Genomic DNA, 19,563 nt, shown 5'->3' with positions numbered 1-19,563 from the left:
AAACATTTAACGTGCGTCGTGTGTGTTTACATGTCTGCTTGGTTACACGTGTGTGTGTGTTTGGGTTTGGGTGCTGCTGCAGGCTCAGCGCTTGAACGTTTCTGACAGCTTTCCCCGTGTGTTTCCTGTCTTTACATGTTGTGTGCGTGTGTGTGCTTGTGTGTTTGTGTGTCACCTCCCTCCTGCTCCTTCTTGCCTCTTGCTGGCATTTTGCTGTTTCCAGGCAGCACTTTATCGTCCCAAAGCTCCCAGCTAGCTCACCTAGCGCCAGACGGGTTAGCAAGCGATGTCGGCGGCGCCCATCGGCTCCAGCCTCTCCAATCCAGCGACAAGCTGAGTTCTGCATACACCAGCGAGACGGCTCTCTGTGCGCCGAGCTTGTGTGCTCCCACCCCAGGTATCGTCACGGCAACAACAACAACAACAACAACAAAAGCCACATCATGGTGTCCTGGCATGCGAGTGTCCTCACACGTCCTCACCTCCTTCCTGTCTGTGTGTGTGGTAACTTACATTCTTCTGTCTTTTCCTCCATCTTTTTGTTGCACTCTCCACCCTTTTCTTCCCATCTCCTACTCAGGCTGTGTAAAGTTCAGCTGGGGGTCGGAGCGTCTGGCCTTCAAGCCTGGCAGCAGGAGGACGCGCTTTCTGAGTACGCCCTGCTTGGCTCTTTGTGTGTAAACGCTTTATTTCTTTGTTCTTCAACCTCTCCATGTCTTCTGTCCTCTTTTTTTGTATCTTTAATACTTCTACAAGCATTAGTCTCCTCAGGATGCCAGCCGTGTCCTGCAGAAATATTTGCATTTCTATACAGTTTGTTTCTATAGAGCAGGGGTGTCAAACGTACGGCCCGAGGGCCGGATCAGGCCCACAATCAGGTTTTATCCGGCCTGCGGGATAAGTTTGCTAAGTATAAAAATTAGCTGAAATTTTTGAATGAAAGAAACTGCTGTTCTAAATGTGTCCACTAGATGTCGCAATAGCAATTATTTGTATCTTTTTAGATTATGCTACGTCGCAGGGTGTACCCCACCTTCAACCAGAATGCAGCTGAGATAGGCTCCAGCACCCCCCGCGACCCAAAAAGGGACAAGCAGTAGAAAATGGATGGATGGATGTCAAACAAATGAACCACATGTTAGTGCACCAGCAGAGGAAAATGAGCAAACTACATAAATAATATCCTATAATTTGATTTTGATATTATTTTTTTATCTTGATGGATTGAAAATTAACACCAATGAGTTGACTGATGAACATTATCACATAATTTATTCAGAAAGTATAAATAACGACAAATAAAGATAGAATACTATTAACCGCAACATGTAAGTGGGAAAACAAAAACAAAAAAAACATCATTTTGATTTGTACATTTTCGGAATGTGCTTGTTCCATTTTTAAACAAAGAAAACAATCTGAAGGTTTCTTTTATTTTTAAGTTATCGTGCCGTGATTTTAGTCCAGCCCACTTGGGAGTAGATTTTTCTCCATGTGGCCCCCGATCTAAAATGAGTTTGATACCCCTGCTATAGAGCATTACTTAAAATAGCAGCTTTAGCTGTTCCATCTGTTGCCCCCTGCAGGACACCATGGCTATAACATTTCCCTTTTAAACCCAGAGATTTTTGTTTACATATTAGTTTTTACTTTAGTGTAGGTTATTTTTAGTTGGGGTGTATACATATACTCTCTGAGCACAGAGTGAGCGTTCGTTACTCAGAGGAAAAGAGACTGGGGTGTTTATACGGTGCGTTCAATGACCGCTGAACAGAACGACACAGCGCCCGCCAGAATCAATAAATAATAATACATTTTATTAGTTACGCACTTTTCATTAAATATTAAAGTGACACGGTACAAACCAATATTTAAAACGTTAAAAGATTAGCCATTAAAGCAGATAAAACACTAAGACTAAAACAGTATCAGTGAAGCATAAGAAGCACAAAATATGCAAATAAGTTTCTTTTCTAACAGTGTTAATGGATGGTAAATGAATTGTACTTGTATAGTGCTTTTCTCCCTTCAAAGTACTCAAATTAGGAGCAACTGGGGCTTCAGTATCTTGCTCAAGGATACGTACAACACTTAAGACCTTCAGTATATCAGTAGGTGGAATTCAATTATGGAATGGATTAAGCAAAGCAATCAAACAATGTACTAATATGATCCACTTCAAGAAACTCTTCAAACTTAAAGTGTTTACAAAGCACAAAGAAGAAGAACCATGATAAACATTCTGAATTTATTTAATTCATCCATTCTTTCACTCTCAAAATAATCTTACTTATCTCATCATATGAAATGTAACTTACTTCACCAATTATTATTTATTTATTTATTTTTATTGTGATTACTTATGGAGTATATTGTGAATAAATTGAGAACAGGAAGTGAACAAAAGTTTTAGCAACTGTTATGTAAAAGAAAAGGGGTAGGATTAAATAAGCTCTGCTTCTTCCTACTCCTTTTCGAACATGTTGAAAAGAGAAACTGGAAATTGTGATGTATCAAGTTGTATTCTTGCATGTTCGAAATAAACTCAAACTCAAACTTCGATATGGTCACTGGGGATTGAACCAGCAGGCAATCACTCTACCACATGAGCCATGCTGCCCACAGTGTCACTGTATTTGGAAAAAAGTAACTTAGTTCAAAAATATTTTAGTGTGAGCACAGTCAACAATACTGCAATAGTAATGATAACCGTGAGCATTTTGGTCACGATAACCGAGATATGAAATTTTGGTATCGTTACATCCCTCTGTGTGGGACTCAACAATAGACAAGACTGGCACCCATCCATCCATCCATCCTTTTTCTACCGCTTGTCCCTTTCGGGGGCACAGGGGGTGCTGTAGCCTATCTCAGCTGCATTCGGGCAGAAGGCGGGGTACACCCTGGACACACATTCATCTTAATGGCAAAGACTACTTCCTGATTACAACAGCACACTTAGAACAAAATGAAATGAATGCATACTTGCAAATGGTACTCAGAATTGTAAGAAAACAATATATAACAACTAAATAAATATTATAAAATAAATTCCCGACTTCAGTACTTCTATCCAGCAAGCAGTGATCACAACAACGTATCATTTGATCAATACTTTTAGAACATTATACACTACTGAATAAGTCAAAAGTATGTAATATTTCGGCTGATATAATCTCGGATCGATATCAGTATCTGCCAATAGTCCATGCTGCAATATCGGTATGGTATCAGAAGTGATGTCATTTTTCATTCAGACTGTAATTGCCCTGCATTAAAGTGTTACAGCGCCTCCCAGTGTCTCGACATGTGCTAGACAGCTTGTTTAAATGTTTAATGCGGACAAAGATTGTTTTTAAAGTGCATCGTGTTATTGTTATTTCTATTTTTCATGAAATCTTGCAAGTTTACCCTGAACATAATTTCTCCGCCTTTTTTGGTCACAAATTAATCTGAAATCCAGAGAGAAGGTTCTTTTTTTGCAGATTATTGTTCATATATATGTTATAAATTCAAATATTGATGAAGAGCTGCAATTAGAATCATTCTGCTATTTATTAATGTGCATTTGTGAAAATATTAAGTGCACATATATTTTGATGTATATAGTATTACTGATTTTAACTGTCTATCTCAATCCTCTTATTCCTTTTTTTTCTTTTTTCTTCTTCTACTACTTCTTCTGGTCCAAGCAGGGAAGATGGTGAAAAAAGTTTGTCCCTGCAACCAACTTTGTAGTAATTATCTCTTTTTTGTCCTTCCATCATCATTCAATTCACTCTCACCCTCTTGTACTCTGCACTGCATTAATTATTACTACTACTACTATTATTATGACTCCTACAGCTACTACAACTATGATTAATACTACGACTACAATTCGATCTCAATTCTGTACACTGCTGCTGGAATTTTAATTTTCCTGAAAGAATCAATAAAGTACTATCTATCTATCTACAATTTTAACTTCCACTACGACTACTACTACTATGACTATGATTATTACTACAACGATGACTACTACGACTGCTACGATTATAACTGCCACTACGACTACAATTACTTCTATTACTGTTACCAGAACTACAACTGCTATTACTTCTACTACAATGATGACTACTACTACAATTATAACTGCCACTACAACTACTACTATTACTGTTACCAGAACTACAACTGCTATTACTTCTACTACAATGATGACTACTACTACTACTACAATTATAACTGCCACTACAACTACTACTATTATTGTTACCAGAACTACAACTGCTATTACTTCTACTACAACGATGACTACTTTGACAGTGATTACTACAACGATGACTACTACTACAACGATGACTACTACTTAGATTAGATTTCTTTATTTGTAAGTTTGGCTCGCAGTGAGAGACATTCATACAAAAGAGTATAATAAATAAATAAACAGTAAAATAGCTACACAAATTGTCATCATTCTCCCCCATGCTGCCTCATTAAGTGCATTTAGTACTTAGTAGTACTTCTACTATTACCAGAACTACTTCAGCTATGACTACTACTAGAACTATCACATCTATGACTATTATTACTACATCGATGAACTGTCACTACGACTACAACTACTACTATTACTGTTACCAGAATTACTACGGCTATGGCTACTACTACAACGATGAATTCTGCGACTGTGATTACTTCTACTATGACTACTACTTCTACTAATACCAGAACTACTTCAGCTATGACTACTACCAAAACTACGACATCAATGACTATTGCAATTATAACTTCTACTACAAAGACTATTACTACAACCACTATGACCACTACTATTATGACTACTATGACTATAACTTCCACTATGACTACTACTATTATGACTACTATGACTATAACTTCCACTATGACTACTACTACTATTACTACAACTGCTATGACTATGGCTACTACTACAACGCTGACTGATATGACTATAATTACAACTACTACAACAACTATGACTACTACTTTTATAACTTTCACTACTACGACTACTACTACAACAATGACTACGACTATGATTACTACAACTACGGCTATTAATACTACAACTATGACTACTACGATTATAATTTCCTCTACTATTACTACAACTGCTACGATTATGGCTACTACTACAACGATGACTGATATGACTATGATTACAACTACTACAACAACAACTATGACTACTACTATTATAACTTTCACTACTACGACTATGACTACTACTACAACAATGACTACGACTATGATTACTACAACTACAACAACTATGGCTATTATTACTACAACTATGACTACTACGATTATAACTTCCTCTACGAATACCACTACTACTATTACTAAAACTACTACGACTATGATTACTACTACGATGACTACGAGTAGTACAACTTCTACTCTTCCTCCTCTGAGACATTGTCTATCTTTGTGCAGTACAAGAACAATAATGAGCTGAGAAAAACACAGGCATGCCTCTTGTGAGCTAAACTAGTAGACACCTGAGCATCTGTTGTCATGGAAACCACCATCTAGTTCCCACCATCTCGCCATTAGAATAATCCCTCATTGAAATGATTGGACGTGTCCTCACAGGGACCAACAGCACCAACACAGTAAGCGGTCAGAGTCCCGGCGGCTCTCAGAGTGTCAACATGTCCGCCCCCCACCGGCGGAAAGGAACCTTCACAGATGACCTTCATAAGCTGGTGGACAACTGGGCCAGAGACACCATCAACCTATCACAGGTCATAATTGTTTTGAACCCAGAACGGAAAAAAGCTGTTTAGTGTTGATAGTAATGTTTATTTCTTTTTATTTAACGCTTTTCTTATAGGGTAAGAAAAGCACCAAGCAACTGCAGCAGGTGCCAGCGCAGGGACACAACTACGAGGTAACACCCCAAACACACATTTTATATCATATTACTATGCTTTATTGCAGGGGTCTCAGACACGCGGCCAGCGGGCCGAGACGTTATTTTGCGGCCCGCACCTTAATATGAAAATGTAATGTTAGTGCGGCCCGCAAGTTTTATATGAATGGCGCTTGACAGCGTCATACTTGCCAACCCTCACGATTTTTGAAACATTCTCTCAAATTTCTGCCGATTTTCACCCAAACAACAATATTAAAGGCCTACTGAAAGCCACTACTACCGACCACGCAGTCTGATAGTTTATATATCAATGATGAAATCTTAACATTATAACACATGCCAATACGGCCGGGTTAACTTATAAAGTGACATTTTAAATTTGCCGCTAAACTTCCGGTTCGAAACGCCTCTGCGGATGACGTATGCGCGTGACGTAGACCGGGGAACACGGGTATGCCTTCCACATTGAAGCCAATACGAAAAAGCTCTGTTTTCATTTCATAATTCCACAGTATTCTGGAAATCTGTGTTCGTGAATCTGTTTCAATCATGTTCATTGCATTATGGAGAAGGAAGCTGAGCAAGCAAAGAAGAAAGTTGTCGGTGCGAAATGGACGTATTTTTCGAACGTAGTCAGCCACAACAGTACACAGCCGGCGCTTCTTTGTTTACATTCCCGAAAGATGCAGTCAAGATGGAAGAACTCGGATAACAGAGACTCTAACCAGGAGGACTTTTGACTTCGATACACAGACGCCTGTAGAGAACTGGGACAACACAGACTCTTACCAGGATTACTTTGATTTGGATGACAAAGACGCAGACGTGCTACTGTGAGTATGCAGCTTTGGCTTCTAAACATTTGATCGCTTGACCGTATGTGCGCAACTTTTTTTTGCGTATGTACGTAACTTTTTAAAAATATATAAGCTTTATGAACCTTGGGTTAGGTGAACGGTCTTTTGGGCTGAGTGATTGTGTGTGTTGATCAGGTGTTTGAATTGTATTGGCGTGTTCTATGGAGCTAGGAGCTAGCAGAGGAGCTAGGAGCTAGCGTAACAAACACGCAGGTGTTTTTATGCAGGATTAATTTGTGGCATATTAAATATAAGCCTGGTTGTGTTGTGGCTAATAGAGTATATATATGTCTTGTGTTTATTTACTGTTGTAGTCATTCCCAGCTGAATATCAGGTCACCCCCGGCTCTCACAGCATCTTCCCTATCTGAATAGCTTCAACTCCCCACTAGTCCTTCACTTGCACTTTACTCATCCACAAATCTTTCATCCTCGCTCAAATTAATGGGGAAATTGTCGCTTTCTCGGTCCGAATCTCTCTCACTTCATGCGGCCATCATTGTAAACAATAGGGAACTTTGCGTATATGTTCAACTGACTACGTCACGCTACTTCCGGTAGGGGCAAGCCTTTTTTTTATCAGATACCAAAAGTTGCAATCTTTATCGTCGTTGTTCTATACTAAATCCTTTCAGCAAAAATATGGCAATATCGCGAAATGATCAAGTATGACACATAGAATAGATCTGCTATCCCCGTTTAAATAAAAAAAATTCATTTCAGTAGGCCTTTAAGGGCGTGCCGTGATGGCACTGCTTTTAGCGCCCTCTACAGCCTGTACAAACAGCATTGTTGGAGCCAAAATTCCTTATTTGTTTATATTGTTTTTATTTTATTTTCTCTAATTGATTGTTGGGTTCAGCATGTTGAATTTCCTTTTCGTCAGATTGCTCCGCCCACTTCCTGTTAAGAACCAGGAAGTGTTGACAGGGAGGGGACTGTTGCTATGGTGCGGTTACCATGGTAGCCTCCTTAAATTGGGTTCGGGTGTGAGCATGGGAGGGCAATTGGAGGACAAACAGTTTTTGACCGTGTCGTGCCGTGACAATGCTGTAATAATGAGACATTCAAGGTCAGCATACTTTATGTTATAAAACCTACATTTGATTTAATTTAGATAGTTTGGAATAAACGGATTGTCATATCCAAACACATTTCCACAGTACTGGATATTCTATCATTTACACGCGTCAAACTGGTCAACACAGTCGCCCTAGGTATCAGCCCAAAGGTAAGGGCTGTACAAGCATGCCAGCCCAGTCATATGTTGTATTTGGCTTCTGTACACACTTGCAAGTGACTGCAAGACATACTTGATCAACAGCCATACAGGTCACACTGAGGATGACCGTATAAACAACTTTATCACTGTTACAAATATGCGCCACACTGTGAACCCACATCAAACAAGAATGACAAACACATTTCGGGAGAACATCCGCACCGTAACACGACATAAATAGAATAGAATAGAAAGTACTTTATTGATCCCTGGGGAAATTCACAACAGAACAAATACCCAGAATCCCATGCAGCCCTATCTCTTCCGGGACACAATATACACACCCGCTACCACCAAACCCCGCCCGCCTAACCCCACACTTTAACCACCCCTCCATGCGTCGGTTGAGGTGGTGTATATTGTAGCCCGGAAGAGTTACGGCTGCATGGTGTTCTGGGTATTTGTTCTGCTGTGTTTATGTTGTGTTACGGTGCGGATGTTCTCCAGAAATGTGTTTGTCATTCTTGTTTGATGTGGGTTCACAGTGTGGCGCATATTTGTAACAGTGTTAAAGTTGTTTATACAGCCACCCTGCGTGTGACCTGTATGGCTGTTGATCAAGTATGTCTTGCAGTCACTTACGTGTGTATGCAGAAGCCGCATACAACATATGACTGGGCCGGCACGCTGTTTGTATGGTGAAAAAGCGGACGCGATGACAGGTTGTAGAGGACGTTAAAGGCAGTGCTATCACCGCACGCCCTTAATATTGTTGTCCGGGTGAAAATCGGGACAAATTCGGGAGAATGGTTGCCCCGGGAGATTGTCGGGAGGGGCACTGAAATTCGTGAGTCTCCCGGAAAAATCGGGAGGGTTGGCAACCGTGTTGTTAGGGCGGGAAAGCCAATCCAAGAAGGTGAATTCATTAAAAAGTGCATGTTAGATTTTTTTAAAGAAATCTTTTCTTGCGGCCCAGCCTCACCCAGTTTCTGCATCCAGTGGCCCCCAGGTAAATTGAGTTTGAGACCCCTGCTGTGCAACCTACTAGTAAAAGTCTCTCAATGCTTTATTGTGTCCTGGGCACATTTCCTGGCGTTCACTACTACATAGAAACCAGCAGAGGGCGCCATTGATTGTAGTCCATCTAGTGTGGGGTCCAAATCAAAACAGTGAACATGATTAATAGGTTTGGTGCAGGTATTGAGGATTAAATACAAGTAATCTTGATTTGAATACTATTTAACCATCTAATTGCCATATAAATATAAAAAAAGCCATTCAATAAATAAATAAGTCATGAAATATATACCATAAATATATTTGGCCATGGCTTAAATAACTGAAATTCAATGTGTTATATTATAGTATATGTTATAAAATACATTGTTGTGATTTTGTATTTATTTTTTTATTGTGCAATTTAAGTAATAAATATACTATTAATGTTCAGAAGTGTTGTTTTAGTATTAATCAACATTGTATTCATTATTTAACCCTGTACTGTATATTTTAGTTGTTTTATGCGCGTTTCCATCTTTTATTTTTTATCATTAACTTGTTTTACTCCTGGTAATTGCTTTGGTCAGTAACTGCTGTTTTTAAATGGTGTTATTAAAATAGAGTTGGATTGGCTTTGAAATAAATAAAAACTATGAAAATGATATTCCTGCCATCCATTTTCTACCACTTGTCCCTCTCGGGGCGGGTGCTGGAGCCTAGCCCAGCTGCATTTGGGCGGAAGATGGGGTACACACTTTAAATAATTTAAAAGGTCATGATATATATCAGACCTGGGCATTCTGCGGCCCGCGGGCCGCATCCGGCCCTTTGTGCGTCCCTGTCCGGCCCGCGTGAGGCCAATTATAAATTACAAAATAAATTTTAAAAAGTATCTATGTCGAGTGTGCAATACAACGGTGCTGCTTTTGTTTTGAAAATCGTTATTTGTATTACTTCCGTGTGGACGTATGCGTGATTGTGAGTGAATGTGAACAACTGCAATTACAAAATAAAGTTGAAAAAACATCTATGTCCTGCGCGCAATACAACTGTGCTGCTTTTATTTTGAAAAGTATTATTTATGGGCGTGTGTCCGTGTGTAACCTGCGAGTGAAGGTGCACATGCAGCGACAAGTGATGCACGGTTTACACCCGAGACGCCAAAAAGAGAAAAGTTGATGAGGAATGCCGTGTTTTCAACAACACATGAACTGCAAAGCAACGTCCCCTCACCTAAGGTGCGTGCCTGCGCAATTGCGCACTGCTCAAGCGTCCGCTGCGCGCAGCAAGTATATGCCGCGCACCAAATCAAATCCCATCTGAATTCTAAACAAAATAAACATATTTATTCAATGTAATTTTGCAATGCAACTCTGAGTGACAGTGACAACAAGCGGCCCTAACGGTGTTCGTCAACACCGTTCAATTGAACACCGTTCAATTATTGTAACGTCTATCGAGATGCTTCGAGGACAGGAATTATATCGATCACTTTATTGAACAAAACTGTTTATATTCGGACATAACCACACCAAAAACATGAGTAAAACACTTCTATCTCGAAAAACTAGTCATTTTCTGCCGTACAAACCAGGCCAAAACCAACTTGTCATCTGTCACCAACACGCATAGCACTAAACCACTGGTGTGTTTAAGGCCACACAAAAAGTCGGACAACTCAAACACCACACAAAGTTACACTATGACTCCTCAGTCATACGTGTGCTTATTTTACTGTCATTTATTATTAATGTTAATTTATATATATTAGTCATGGAATGCTGTTACACACACTATGTTGAAGTATTACTATTATTATTATTATTATTATTATTTATCTTACGGTATATATCAAAAATAATATTGAGCAAAATTTAATTGAAATATTGTCGATGTGGCCCTCCAGCAGTGCTCGGGTAGCTCATGCGGCCCCCGGTAAAAATTAATTGCCCACCCCTGATATATATGCTAATGTATCAGTCTTATTTTTATTATTAATATAGTTGTGTGTTTCAACATAGTGAAATGTTTTTTTGTAATATGTTTTGTTTAAATTATAGACTTCTTATTTCATAATTGGATTTATTCATGTACTAAAATGGTTTCACATATCAATTCATTAATTAGCTCCTTGTATTCAAACAAGCATGAAATAAAATGCTGTAAATCATTTAAAATGCCATTAAATAATCGGAAATGTCATGAAATATTTACACCAATCAAAGGTAGTTAAATAATCATAATAATACAATACATTTTAATGAAGTTATTCCAGTCCTTTTTTTTAATTAATACTGTACTTTCTTCTTAAAATGAATGTTTAATTGTGTAGAATTGATAATGAAAAGAAACAATAAATCATGTGGAGAAAATCAATCAGACTAATCAATCATCTTTGCAGGCGATCCAGTCGACCAGCCTGGGCAGGAAGTACTCTGCACCGAGTCAGCTACTCGCTGGCTCCGCCCACCCCTCATCCAACCCGACGACCAACCCCACGTCCACTACCTCTTTGGCTGCCGGCAAGAGCGCACTGTACCAAGCCCCCACCTCTCCCGCCGCCCCCCACTTCATCCCGTATGCGCCCGCTCCCTCCTACACGGCTCAGTGGTCTGGACCCGCCCACAGGCTCTCTGCTCCTCTTGTCGGGGCTCCCCTGCTGGTCAGCACCTCGCAGACGCTCGGGCCTCAGCCCGCCTCCACTGGGGGTCACACGTTCGCCATGAGCAGCGCTCTGCAGAAGTCGGTCAGCAGCCCGGGGGGACCGAACATGAGGACCACGTAGGCTTTGACCTTTTCCCTGACCGGGCTGGATATGATGAAGAGGAGGATTAGGAGTGCGAGTGACTCATCTTACCTTTTCTTCTGTCTGTGTGTGAAGATCCTGTTTGCCAAAAAAAAGGCCAAAGAGTGAAACACATCTTCACCTTTCCAGATTTAAACGCGACAAAGTGCAATGTGTGTTTGGACTTTAGGAGGCGCAGCCAGGTCAGAATTTGGGTTTTCTGGCGTAAATAGAAGTACTTGATGCAGACAGAACGTCAACAAGGAGGCCCCTTTCCTGCGCACAAAGCAATAACATCACAATGAACATGAATGTCCAAAAAGTGGCCTTTTCGTAACAACTCGTACTTTCTATCCTTTTTTTTATCAAGCTTATTGAGAGACAAACAACACTGTGATTATTGTGGACGACAACAAGAAGATAGGCCTTAATGGACTACAAACTAATGCTAGCTATTACAGTATTCTTACATAGAAGACACTTTAATGATTGCTCTGTTAGATGAATGTGAATGTACAAAGTTTTCACTTTCTAGTGCCTTGCTTACTTCCGCATTTGCAATTTCCTCCCAGAGCTAAAACACTGGAGAAGCACACGAGGACCACCAGAGATTTAGATTGTTAACTTACTTCTGTACTGTGATGCCTTTTATTTTTATACGTTCACCCACTTGTGCTGCGTACTGTGAAAACTTCTGTTAGCATTAGCTCACATTCTCATAAAGTCACTTTTTTTTTCCTAAAAAGTGTTCAAATCCTGCAAACCCCTTTCAAAAATACATTTACCAGTGTTCGATATTCAAGCACAGAATTGTTGATGGTTGACAAGTTTTATGTTGTTTTATCTGCTGTTTTATTGAACTCTGGTTTCTTCTCTTTGACACAAAACGCACTTGAGGTCTCATCAGCAGCCTTTATCGCTTCATGTGTTGCACTAAGTAGTGTTCAGAGCTTCATTTTAAATAAATACATTTGTTACTTTATTTGTAAAAAATGAAAATTAATGAATAAAAGTTTGTTTCAATGAATTGCTGGAAGTTGATTTCTAGAACTTTTTGGGTTATTTTTTTTCCCTTGGGCGCCATTCTTTGGAAGGGGCGCCAAATTGCAGAATGTACAAATACAAAACAATTTTGATAACTATATAAAATACGTAAATAAAAATGTTTGTATAATGCACACTCTGTACACATAATTGGAACGTTTTCAGAGTTTCATATCAAATAAATACATTTGTTACTTTATTTGTAAAAAAAAATGAAAATTCATGAATAAAAGTTGTTTCAATGAATTGCTGGAAGTTGATTTCTAAAACTTTTTTTTTTTTCCCCGCCAGGCGAACCAGGCCAGAACCTTGGGCGCCATTCTTTGGAGGGGACGCCAAATTGCAGTATGTGAAAAAACAGAACAAAACAATTTTGATAACAATATAAAATATCCCTCCATCCATCCATTTTCTACCACTTATCCCTTTTGGGGTCACGGGGGGCACTGGAGCCTATCTCAGCTACAATCGGGCAGAAGGCGGGGTACACCCTGGACAAGTCGCCACCTCATCGCAGGGCCAACACAGATAGACAGACACTTAAATAAAAATGTTTGTATAATGCACACTCTGTACACATTATTGGAACGTTTTCTGAGCTTCATATCAAATAAATACATTTGTTACTTGTAAAAAATGAAAATTAATGAATAAAAGTTGTTTCAATGAATTGCTGGAAGTTGATTTCTAAAACTTTTTTTTTTTCCCCGCCAGGCGAACCAGGCCAGAACCTTGGGCGCCATTCTTTGGAGGGGACGCCAAATTGCAGTATGTGAAAAAACAAAACAAAACAATTTTGATAACAAATATAAAATATCCCTCCATCCATCCATTTTCTACCGCTTATCCCTTTTGGGGTCACGGGGGGCACTGGAGCCTATCTCAGCTACAATCGGGCAGAAGGCGGGGTACACCCTGGACAAGTCGCCACCTCATCGCAGGGCCAACACAGATAGACAGACACTTAAATAAAAATGTTTGTATAATGCACACTCTGCACACATTATAGGAACGTTTTCTGAGCTTCATATCAAATAAATACATTTGTTACTTGTAAAAAATGAAAATTTATGAATAAAAGTTGGTGTTTTTTGTGGTCTCAAACTTAGGAGTTGCTTTTCCCCCTCCCCTCTCCTTACCTTTTTTACAGGGTGTCACTCTTGTGGCAGCCCATCAGTCTTACTGTTCTGTATACCCGTTCTTGGACAGGTTGTACTGAAAACTAATTTGGTTGTCTTTTTTTTTTTAAGAGCGATGACAAAGTTATATTCTATTGGAAGGGTGAGTACAGCTTCCTTCAAAATAAAAGCACACCTTAAGCTTTGTTTACAAGTTTATTGAAGAGTGGATGTGTTTCACTGGCAGTGTTGAAGCACCCCAAAGATGACGTCAACATCTGAGGTGGCGGTGAATGTCGGGGACGTTCAATGTTTTAAGGAGCTGGACGAGCCGAAGTCTAAAAAAAGTGAGGTAAAAAGGTACACAAAAAATAAAAAGGCTTCCTTTTCTGTTCCACCGGTCTTCATTTCCTCTTGGACTTGGCAGGCTTGGCGAGCAGCGTCGGGTCGATCTGGTCCACCTGCAGATTTCTTACGACGAAGAGGCGAGCCGCACGCTCGCTCAGCGTCCCGCCGCACTTCACTCCTCGACGCATCAGTTCTTGTTTGAGAACCTCCAGACCCAAACGTTCCAACTGTTGAACACACGTGGCTGATGACACGCTGACGGTCACCGCGCCTCCATCAGCATCTTCCCCAGGCTGCGGGTTGCACATTAGTCACATCACAAGCAGTGAGGTCATGTCATGTGATCGTCACGAGGGGATGGAATTCTTACCTGTGGCTCAGGTGAGCGGCAGGACGCCTTCTGCGCCTCTGCTTCTACTTGAGGGGGCGTGACCCTCTGCGCCTCCGCTTCTTCTTTAGGGGGCGTGGCCTTTTGCGCCTCGGCTTCCTCTTTAAGGGGTGTGGCCTTCTGCATCTCAGCTTCCTCTTCAGGGGGTGTGGCCTTCTGCATCTCAGCTTCCTCTTCAGGGGGTGTGGCCTTCTGCGCCTCAGCTTCCTCTTTAGGGGGTGTGGCCTTTTGCGCCTCAGCTTCCTCTATAGGGGGTGTGGCCTTCTGCGCCTCAGCTTCCTCTTTAGGGGGTGTGGCCTTCTGTGCCTCAGCTTCCTCTTCAGGGGACGTGGCCTTCTGCACCTCGGGTTCCTTTTTAGGCGGCGTGGTCTTGTGCGCCCCGGCTTCCTCTTTAGGGGGCGTGGCCTCGTGCGCCCCGGCTTCCTCGTTAGGGGGCGTGGCCTTGTGCGCCCTGGCTTCCTCCTTAGGAGGCATGGCCCTCTGCGCCTTGACGGCTTCTTGAGGGGGCGTGGCCACCAAGCTGACCACAACAAACGCAACTGATGACAAGCTGTCCATTTTCAGACAAACAAAAAGACGTCTACCTGCAGCTCGGCCCTGGCTCCGCCCACTGTGTTGTCATGGTAGCGGCAGCTTCACAGGTGGAGGTGGATGGAGAATCGTCTTCCTCCTCTGAGCTCATCAGCTCGTCAAAACCACTCCTGTTGCCAAGACAACAGCTGTAGAGCCACACGTGCATGAGGACGTGCGTTTTCCGTGACACTCACCAAAAACACGCCCCCATTTTCTTCTGCTTTTTGATTGGCGGCTCACTCTGACTGGAGGCTTTTCTCTTTGGAGAAACTTGGGCGCTCACCTCGGGGATGGACGCTGCCTGCAGACCTGTACGTATGCCAATCAGTGTGTGTGTGTGTGTGTGTGTGCGTGTGTGTGTGTGTGTGTGTTTTGAACAGCGAGACTGACCTTTGAGCACCGAGTCCTCGAGTCGCTCGGATAAGTCGTGACACTGCTGCTCGTAGGAGGCGTCGCTGAACTGATGTTTGGGTTCCAGCAGCTTCCGCTGCAGACGCTCCAGACGACGCTGCTCCTTCTCCGCCTCGCGCTCCGTCTGCTTCTTCAGCCAATCAGCCATCCTGCCGCACACACGCAAATAACACCTTGTTCCAAAGTACGTTCATCAGTGGCCATCAAATGATTTGCCTTCCGCCATGTTTGTGTAAAGCAAAAATAAACAACACTGGGCAGCAGCCATCTTGGATTATGCTATCAACAGCTTGTTAAGATAACGCACTCATTCTCATGGTTGACGTCTCGCAGGCGTCGTCCGCTCAGATCTCTGCAGGCCTCGCGATTGGTCGTCTTCTCGATCTGAGCGCCAAGAGCTCGCAGCATGGAACCGAACCCTGAACACACCACACAAGAAGGTCATTCAGATAAGCCCCAATGCTGGGAGTTCCCTTCTTGCCAACACTGACCTCCCTTCCCTCCGAGGAGGCGCGGCTGCAAATGATAGACAGCTCCGCCCTGCAGGTGATCATCCAGGCTGGCCAGACGTCCATCTTTGCTGACGTACAGGTCATGTGGCGACGCCTCCTGAACAAAATCATATGACAGTGTCAGTCATACAGATAATCATTGTGTAAAGGTAGGGCTGCCAATCGTCTCTTGACAAGTGCAATTGTCTGTAGATACAAAAGTGTTTGTTTCTGCACTTCCATCTTGTAATTTTTAATATCAATACAGTCTACAAAATGACAACAGTCTGACACTTTTGAGATATATATATATATTTATTAAGGGTGTAACGGTACGTGTATTTGAAATTGAACCGTTTCGGTACGGAGGGTTCGGTTCGGAGGTGTACCGAACAAGTTTCCACACGGACATATTAAGTAGCGCACCGCACGTTGTGTAAACAATGCACACTGAGGCACAACACACGGCATGCTAGCAACGACTGGGCTACTTCAACATACAAAAGCCAGAGCTGGAAGACCCTCCTGCCTCGTTAAGATCTCCCGTTTGGGAACATTTCGGCTTCGCGGTGCAATACAACAATGGATAACATCGCTTCAACGAAGAGAAAGACGAACAAACACAGCTCCCACCGCATTCAAGGAGCTTCCCCTCGGCGAGTCATGCAGGGCTAAAGCAATAACAAATGCCGTTGGTGTTTTTATAGCAGCAGATTTAAGACCATATTGCATTAAAAACTAGATTTTGACCAACTTCTATGGTGGAAGAACAATGAGCCCATATATCCACTTACTGCAAAGTTAGCCAGGCACTACCTCGCCATACATGCTACCTCTGTGCCCAGTGAAAGGGTATTTTCCACAGCTGGAGACATTTTAACTGCAAGCATGTCTGCTCTTTCTGCAGATAATGTGGATAAACTGATTTTTCTGGCAAAAAACATGAAAATTGAGTGAAAGTCACCAGGGTTAAGGCTGGGGGGAGAAAAGTTAATCTGAGGCTGAGTTGATTTGAAACTGTTTAATGTTGCACTTTTTGTATGTAGAAGAAAAGTTTTGTCATTTTATTTAATCTGAGCAACAACTTGAAGCAGTTTAATGTTGCACTTTATATGTAGAAAGGTTTTGTTAAGAAACCAATTCTGAGCCTTATCTTATTTAGTTTTTATTTTATATATGTTGACTGCATTAACCCTGGCAGTCGACCCTGTTTGTATATGTATGTTATTGTTATGCTTAGCACTCATGACTGCCTGCTGTTGCACTGATCAGCCTAGTGGTGGCTCACATCCATCACACACAGAGCTATTTTGAAGCCATTGTTTACAAATTTTGGTAAATAAATAACCAGGAAATGTATATTTTCTTGTTTTCTTACTGTACCGAAAATGATTTGTGTGTACCCTTACACCCTTAATACATACACACACATATATATATATATATATATATATATATATATATATATATATATATATATATATATATATATATATATATATATATATATATATATATATATATATATAACAGAGTCAAATAGTATACAATCGTGTGTGTGGATTAGAAGATTGTCTGTCAGCAGGTCATGTAATCCACAAATTAATCAATAAAATGGTTGAACAGATACAACTTTTTGTTTGTTTAAGACGTTTCATATTTTTATGATGAAATGTTTTCAAGCAAATAGTCCAAAAGAGTGGTAATGGACTTAAAACAAATGATTTCAAATCCTATAAGAAAACATAACGCAGTGTGTATTGGTCTTGAGCTAACGTAGCACGCTAGCGGTAGTATTAGCAGCAGTTGTGTTTGTCAACGCTTACCAATTGTTGGACGAAACGCAGCAGAAGATCTCTGACAACAGAACCCTCTGTAAACAAACAGTTAGAAAACTTGGATCGACCAGGACTACAAACAAACACCTCCATGATTGCTGTCTAACTTAGGAACTTTCTTCGTCTTCTACTGTCGCTCACACCGGAAGAAGCGATTGCGCAAAAGCTACGTCTTCTTCTTTTTTTTTTCTCTCTTCTTCTGGTTTCAATGCGGGTTGCAGCCATAACCTAAACGGTGCATACCGCCATCTACTGTACCGGAGAGTCTAATATGGGCTTGGTATCTTTACTACCTATCTTCTTTGCATTACTAACAATAATAATCATGATACATGTATGTATGTCTATCTATGGACACTATAAAACACAACAGTAAACAACTAGTCGCTTACTTGCCAGCATTTAACTGTAAAAATAACATACAGGCTACGTTTTTTTATGTACAGCAATTTTGTGTAAAAAAAAAAAAAAAAAAAATTCCACACCATACAGCCAATTGTTTTTAACTTTTAACGTTTTACTCATTTTTAGGAGGGACCTGGTGAAAGGTGGAATGTGTGTGACGTCACTGGTCAGTAAATGTATTTAATAATGAACTAAAAACAGCACAAAAAAATGACGGCACACAGAGGTGGTATTTGAATATTTGCATTATGTCAACTTCATTCAGTTCAGTTCAGTTCAGTTTCAGTTTATTTCGAACATGCATGCATTCAGGTTCACGGGTTTTGTTATTTGTACTACCGTCTTTGTCCACACGGTAGCATCAAAACTTGAAGTAACTTTTTGTTCGTTTGTTAGTTTTTTTTGTTTTTTTAATTTCATTAATTGAAGGCAAAACTAAAAACAATCAACATGACATTTAAATTAAATAATGAGCGAAAAGGAGCAGAAATATGTAAAACTTATATCTTCCCCCATACAGTTACAACATTTGCTGTTCAATTAAAAAAGAAAAATAATAATAATAAAATTTAAAATATATATATATATATATATATATATATATATATATATATATATATATATATATATATATATATATATATATATATATATATATATATATATATTAATAACATATATGTTAGGTCAGGAAAAAACACAAGAGGCTATATCATCCTGACAAGCCTGTTTCGCAGGTTTCCCTGCTCGTCAGGGGATTTTATAAAAATATATAAAATATATTTATATATGTTAGGTCAGGAAAAACACAAGAGGTTATATCATCCCGACAAGCCTGTTTTGCAGGTTTCCCTGCTCGTCAGGGGATTTTATAAAATATATAAAATATATTTATATATGTTAGATCAGGAAAAAAACACAAGAGGCTATATCATCCCGACAAGCCTGTTTCGCAGGTTTCCCTGCTCGTCAGGGGATTTTATAAAAATATATAAAATATATTGATATATGTTAGGTCAGGAAAAAACACAAGAGGCTATATCATCCCGACAAGCCTGTTTCGCAGGTTTCCCTGCTCGTCAGGGGATTTTATAAAAATATATAAAATATATTTATATATGTTAGGTCAGGAAAAAACACAAGAGGCTATATCATCCCGACAAGCCTGTTTTGCAGGTTTCCCTGCTCGTTAGGGGATTT

At 40.4% G+C, this 19,563-nt stretch overlaps 2 protein-coding genes across 23 annotated transcripts in view; one reads left to right on the top strand and one right to left on the bottom strand.

Moving 5' to 3' along the window:
- Window positions 1–12,770, top strand: part of wnk1b (WNK lysine deficient protein kinase 1b) — a 124,189-nt gene extending 111,419 nt beyond the window's left edge. For 11 of the 22 annotated variants that reach the window (XM_062064960.1, XM_062064958.1, XM_062064946.1 and 8 more), the window contains 6 exons: window positions 224–397; window positions 581–673; window positions 3,693–3,737; window positions 5,602–5,753; window positions 5,843–5,899; window positions 11,364–12,770. In XM_062064960.1, the coding sequence (XP_061920944.1) occupies window positions 224–397; window positions 581–673; window positions 3,693–3,737; window positions 5,602–5,753; window positions 5,843–5,899; window positions 11,364–11,747 (905 nt within the window). In that variant the 3' untranslated portion in view covers window positions 11,748–12,770. Of the gene's footprint in view, window positions 1–82; window positions 459–580; window positions 3,738–5,601; window positions 5,754–5,842; window positions 5,900–11,363 lie in introns of those variants that run through there. The other 11 variants (XM_062064945.1, XM_062064944.1, XM_062064941.1 and 8 more) reach the window with 11 other exon arrangements.
- A 1,333-nt stretch (window positions 12,771–14,103) lies between these two features.
- On the bottom strand, window positions 14,104–18,118 carry sde2 (SDE2 telomere maintenance homolog (S. pombe)). The gene is made up of 8 exons (XM_062066834.1): window positions 17,947–18,118; window positions 16,121–16,238; window positions 15,937–16,048; window positions 15,609–15,778; window positions 15,413–15,527; window positions 15,230–15,346; window positions 14,628–15,165; window positions 14,104–14,550 (listed from the first exon to the last, which is right to left on the bottom strand). The coding sequence occupies exons 1-8, from the start codon at window positions 18,049–18,051 to the stop codon at window positions 14,314–14,316; spliced, it is 1,512 nt and encodes a 503-aa protein (XP_061922818.1). The 5' UTR covers window positions 18,052–18,118; the 3' UTR covers window positions 14,104–14,313.
- Window positions 18,119–19,563: the final 1,445 nt, after the last annotated feature.

Source organism: Entelurus aequoreus, linkage group LG12, assembly GCF_033978785.1.
Source record: "Entelurus aequoreus isolate RoL-2023_Sb linkage group LG12, RoL_Eaeq_v1.1, whole genome shotgun sequence".
Taxonomy (NCBI): Eukaryota; Metazoa; Chordata; class Actinopteri; order Syngnathiformes; family Syngnathidae; genus Entelurus; species Entelurus aequoreus.
Note: the sequence above shows the minus strand (reverse complement) of the source record. Positions and strands in the feature narration are given on the sequence as shown.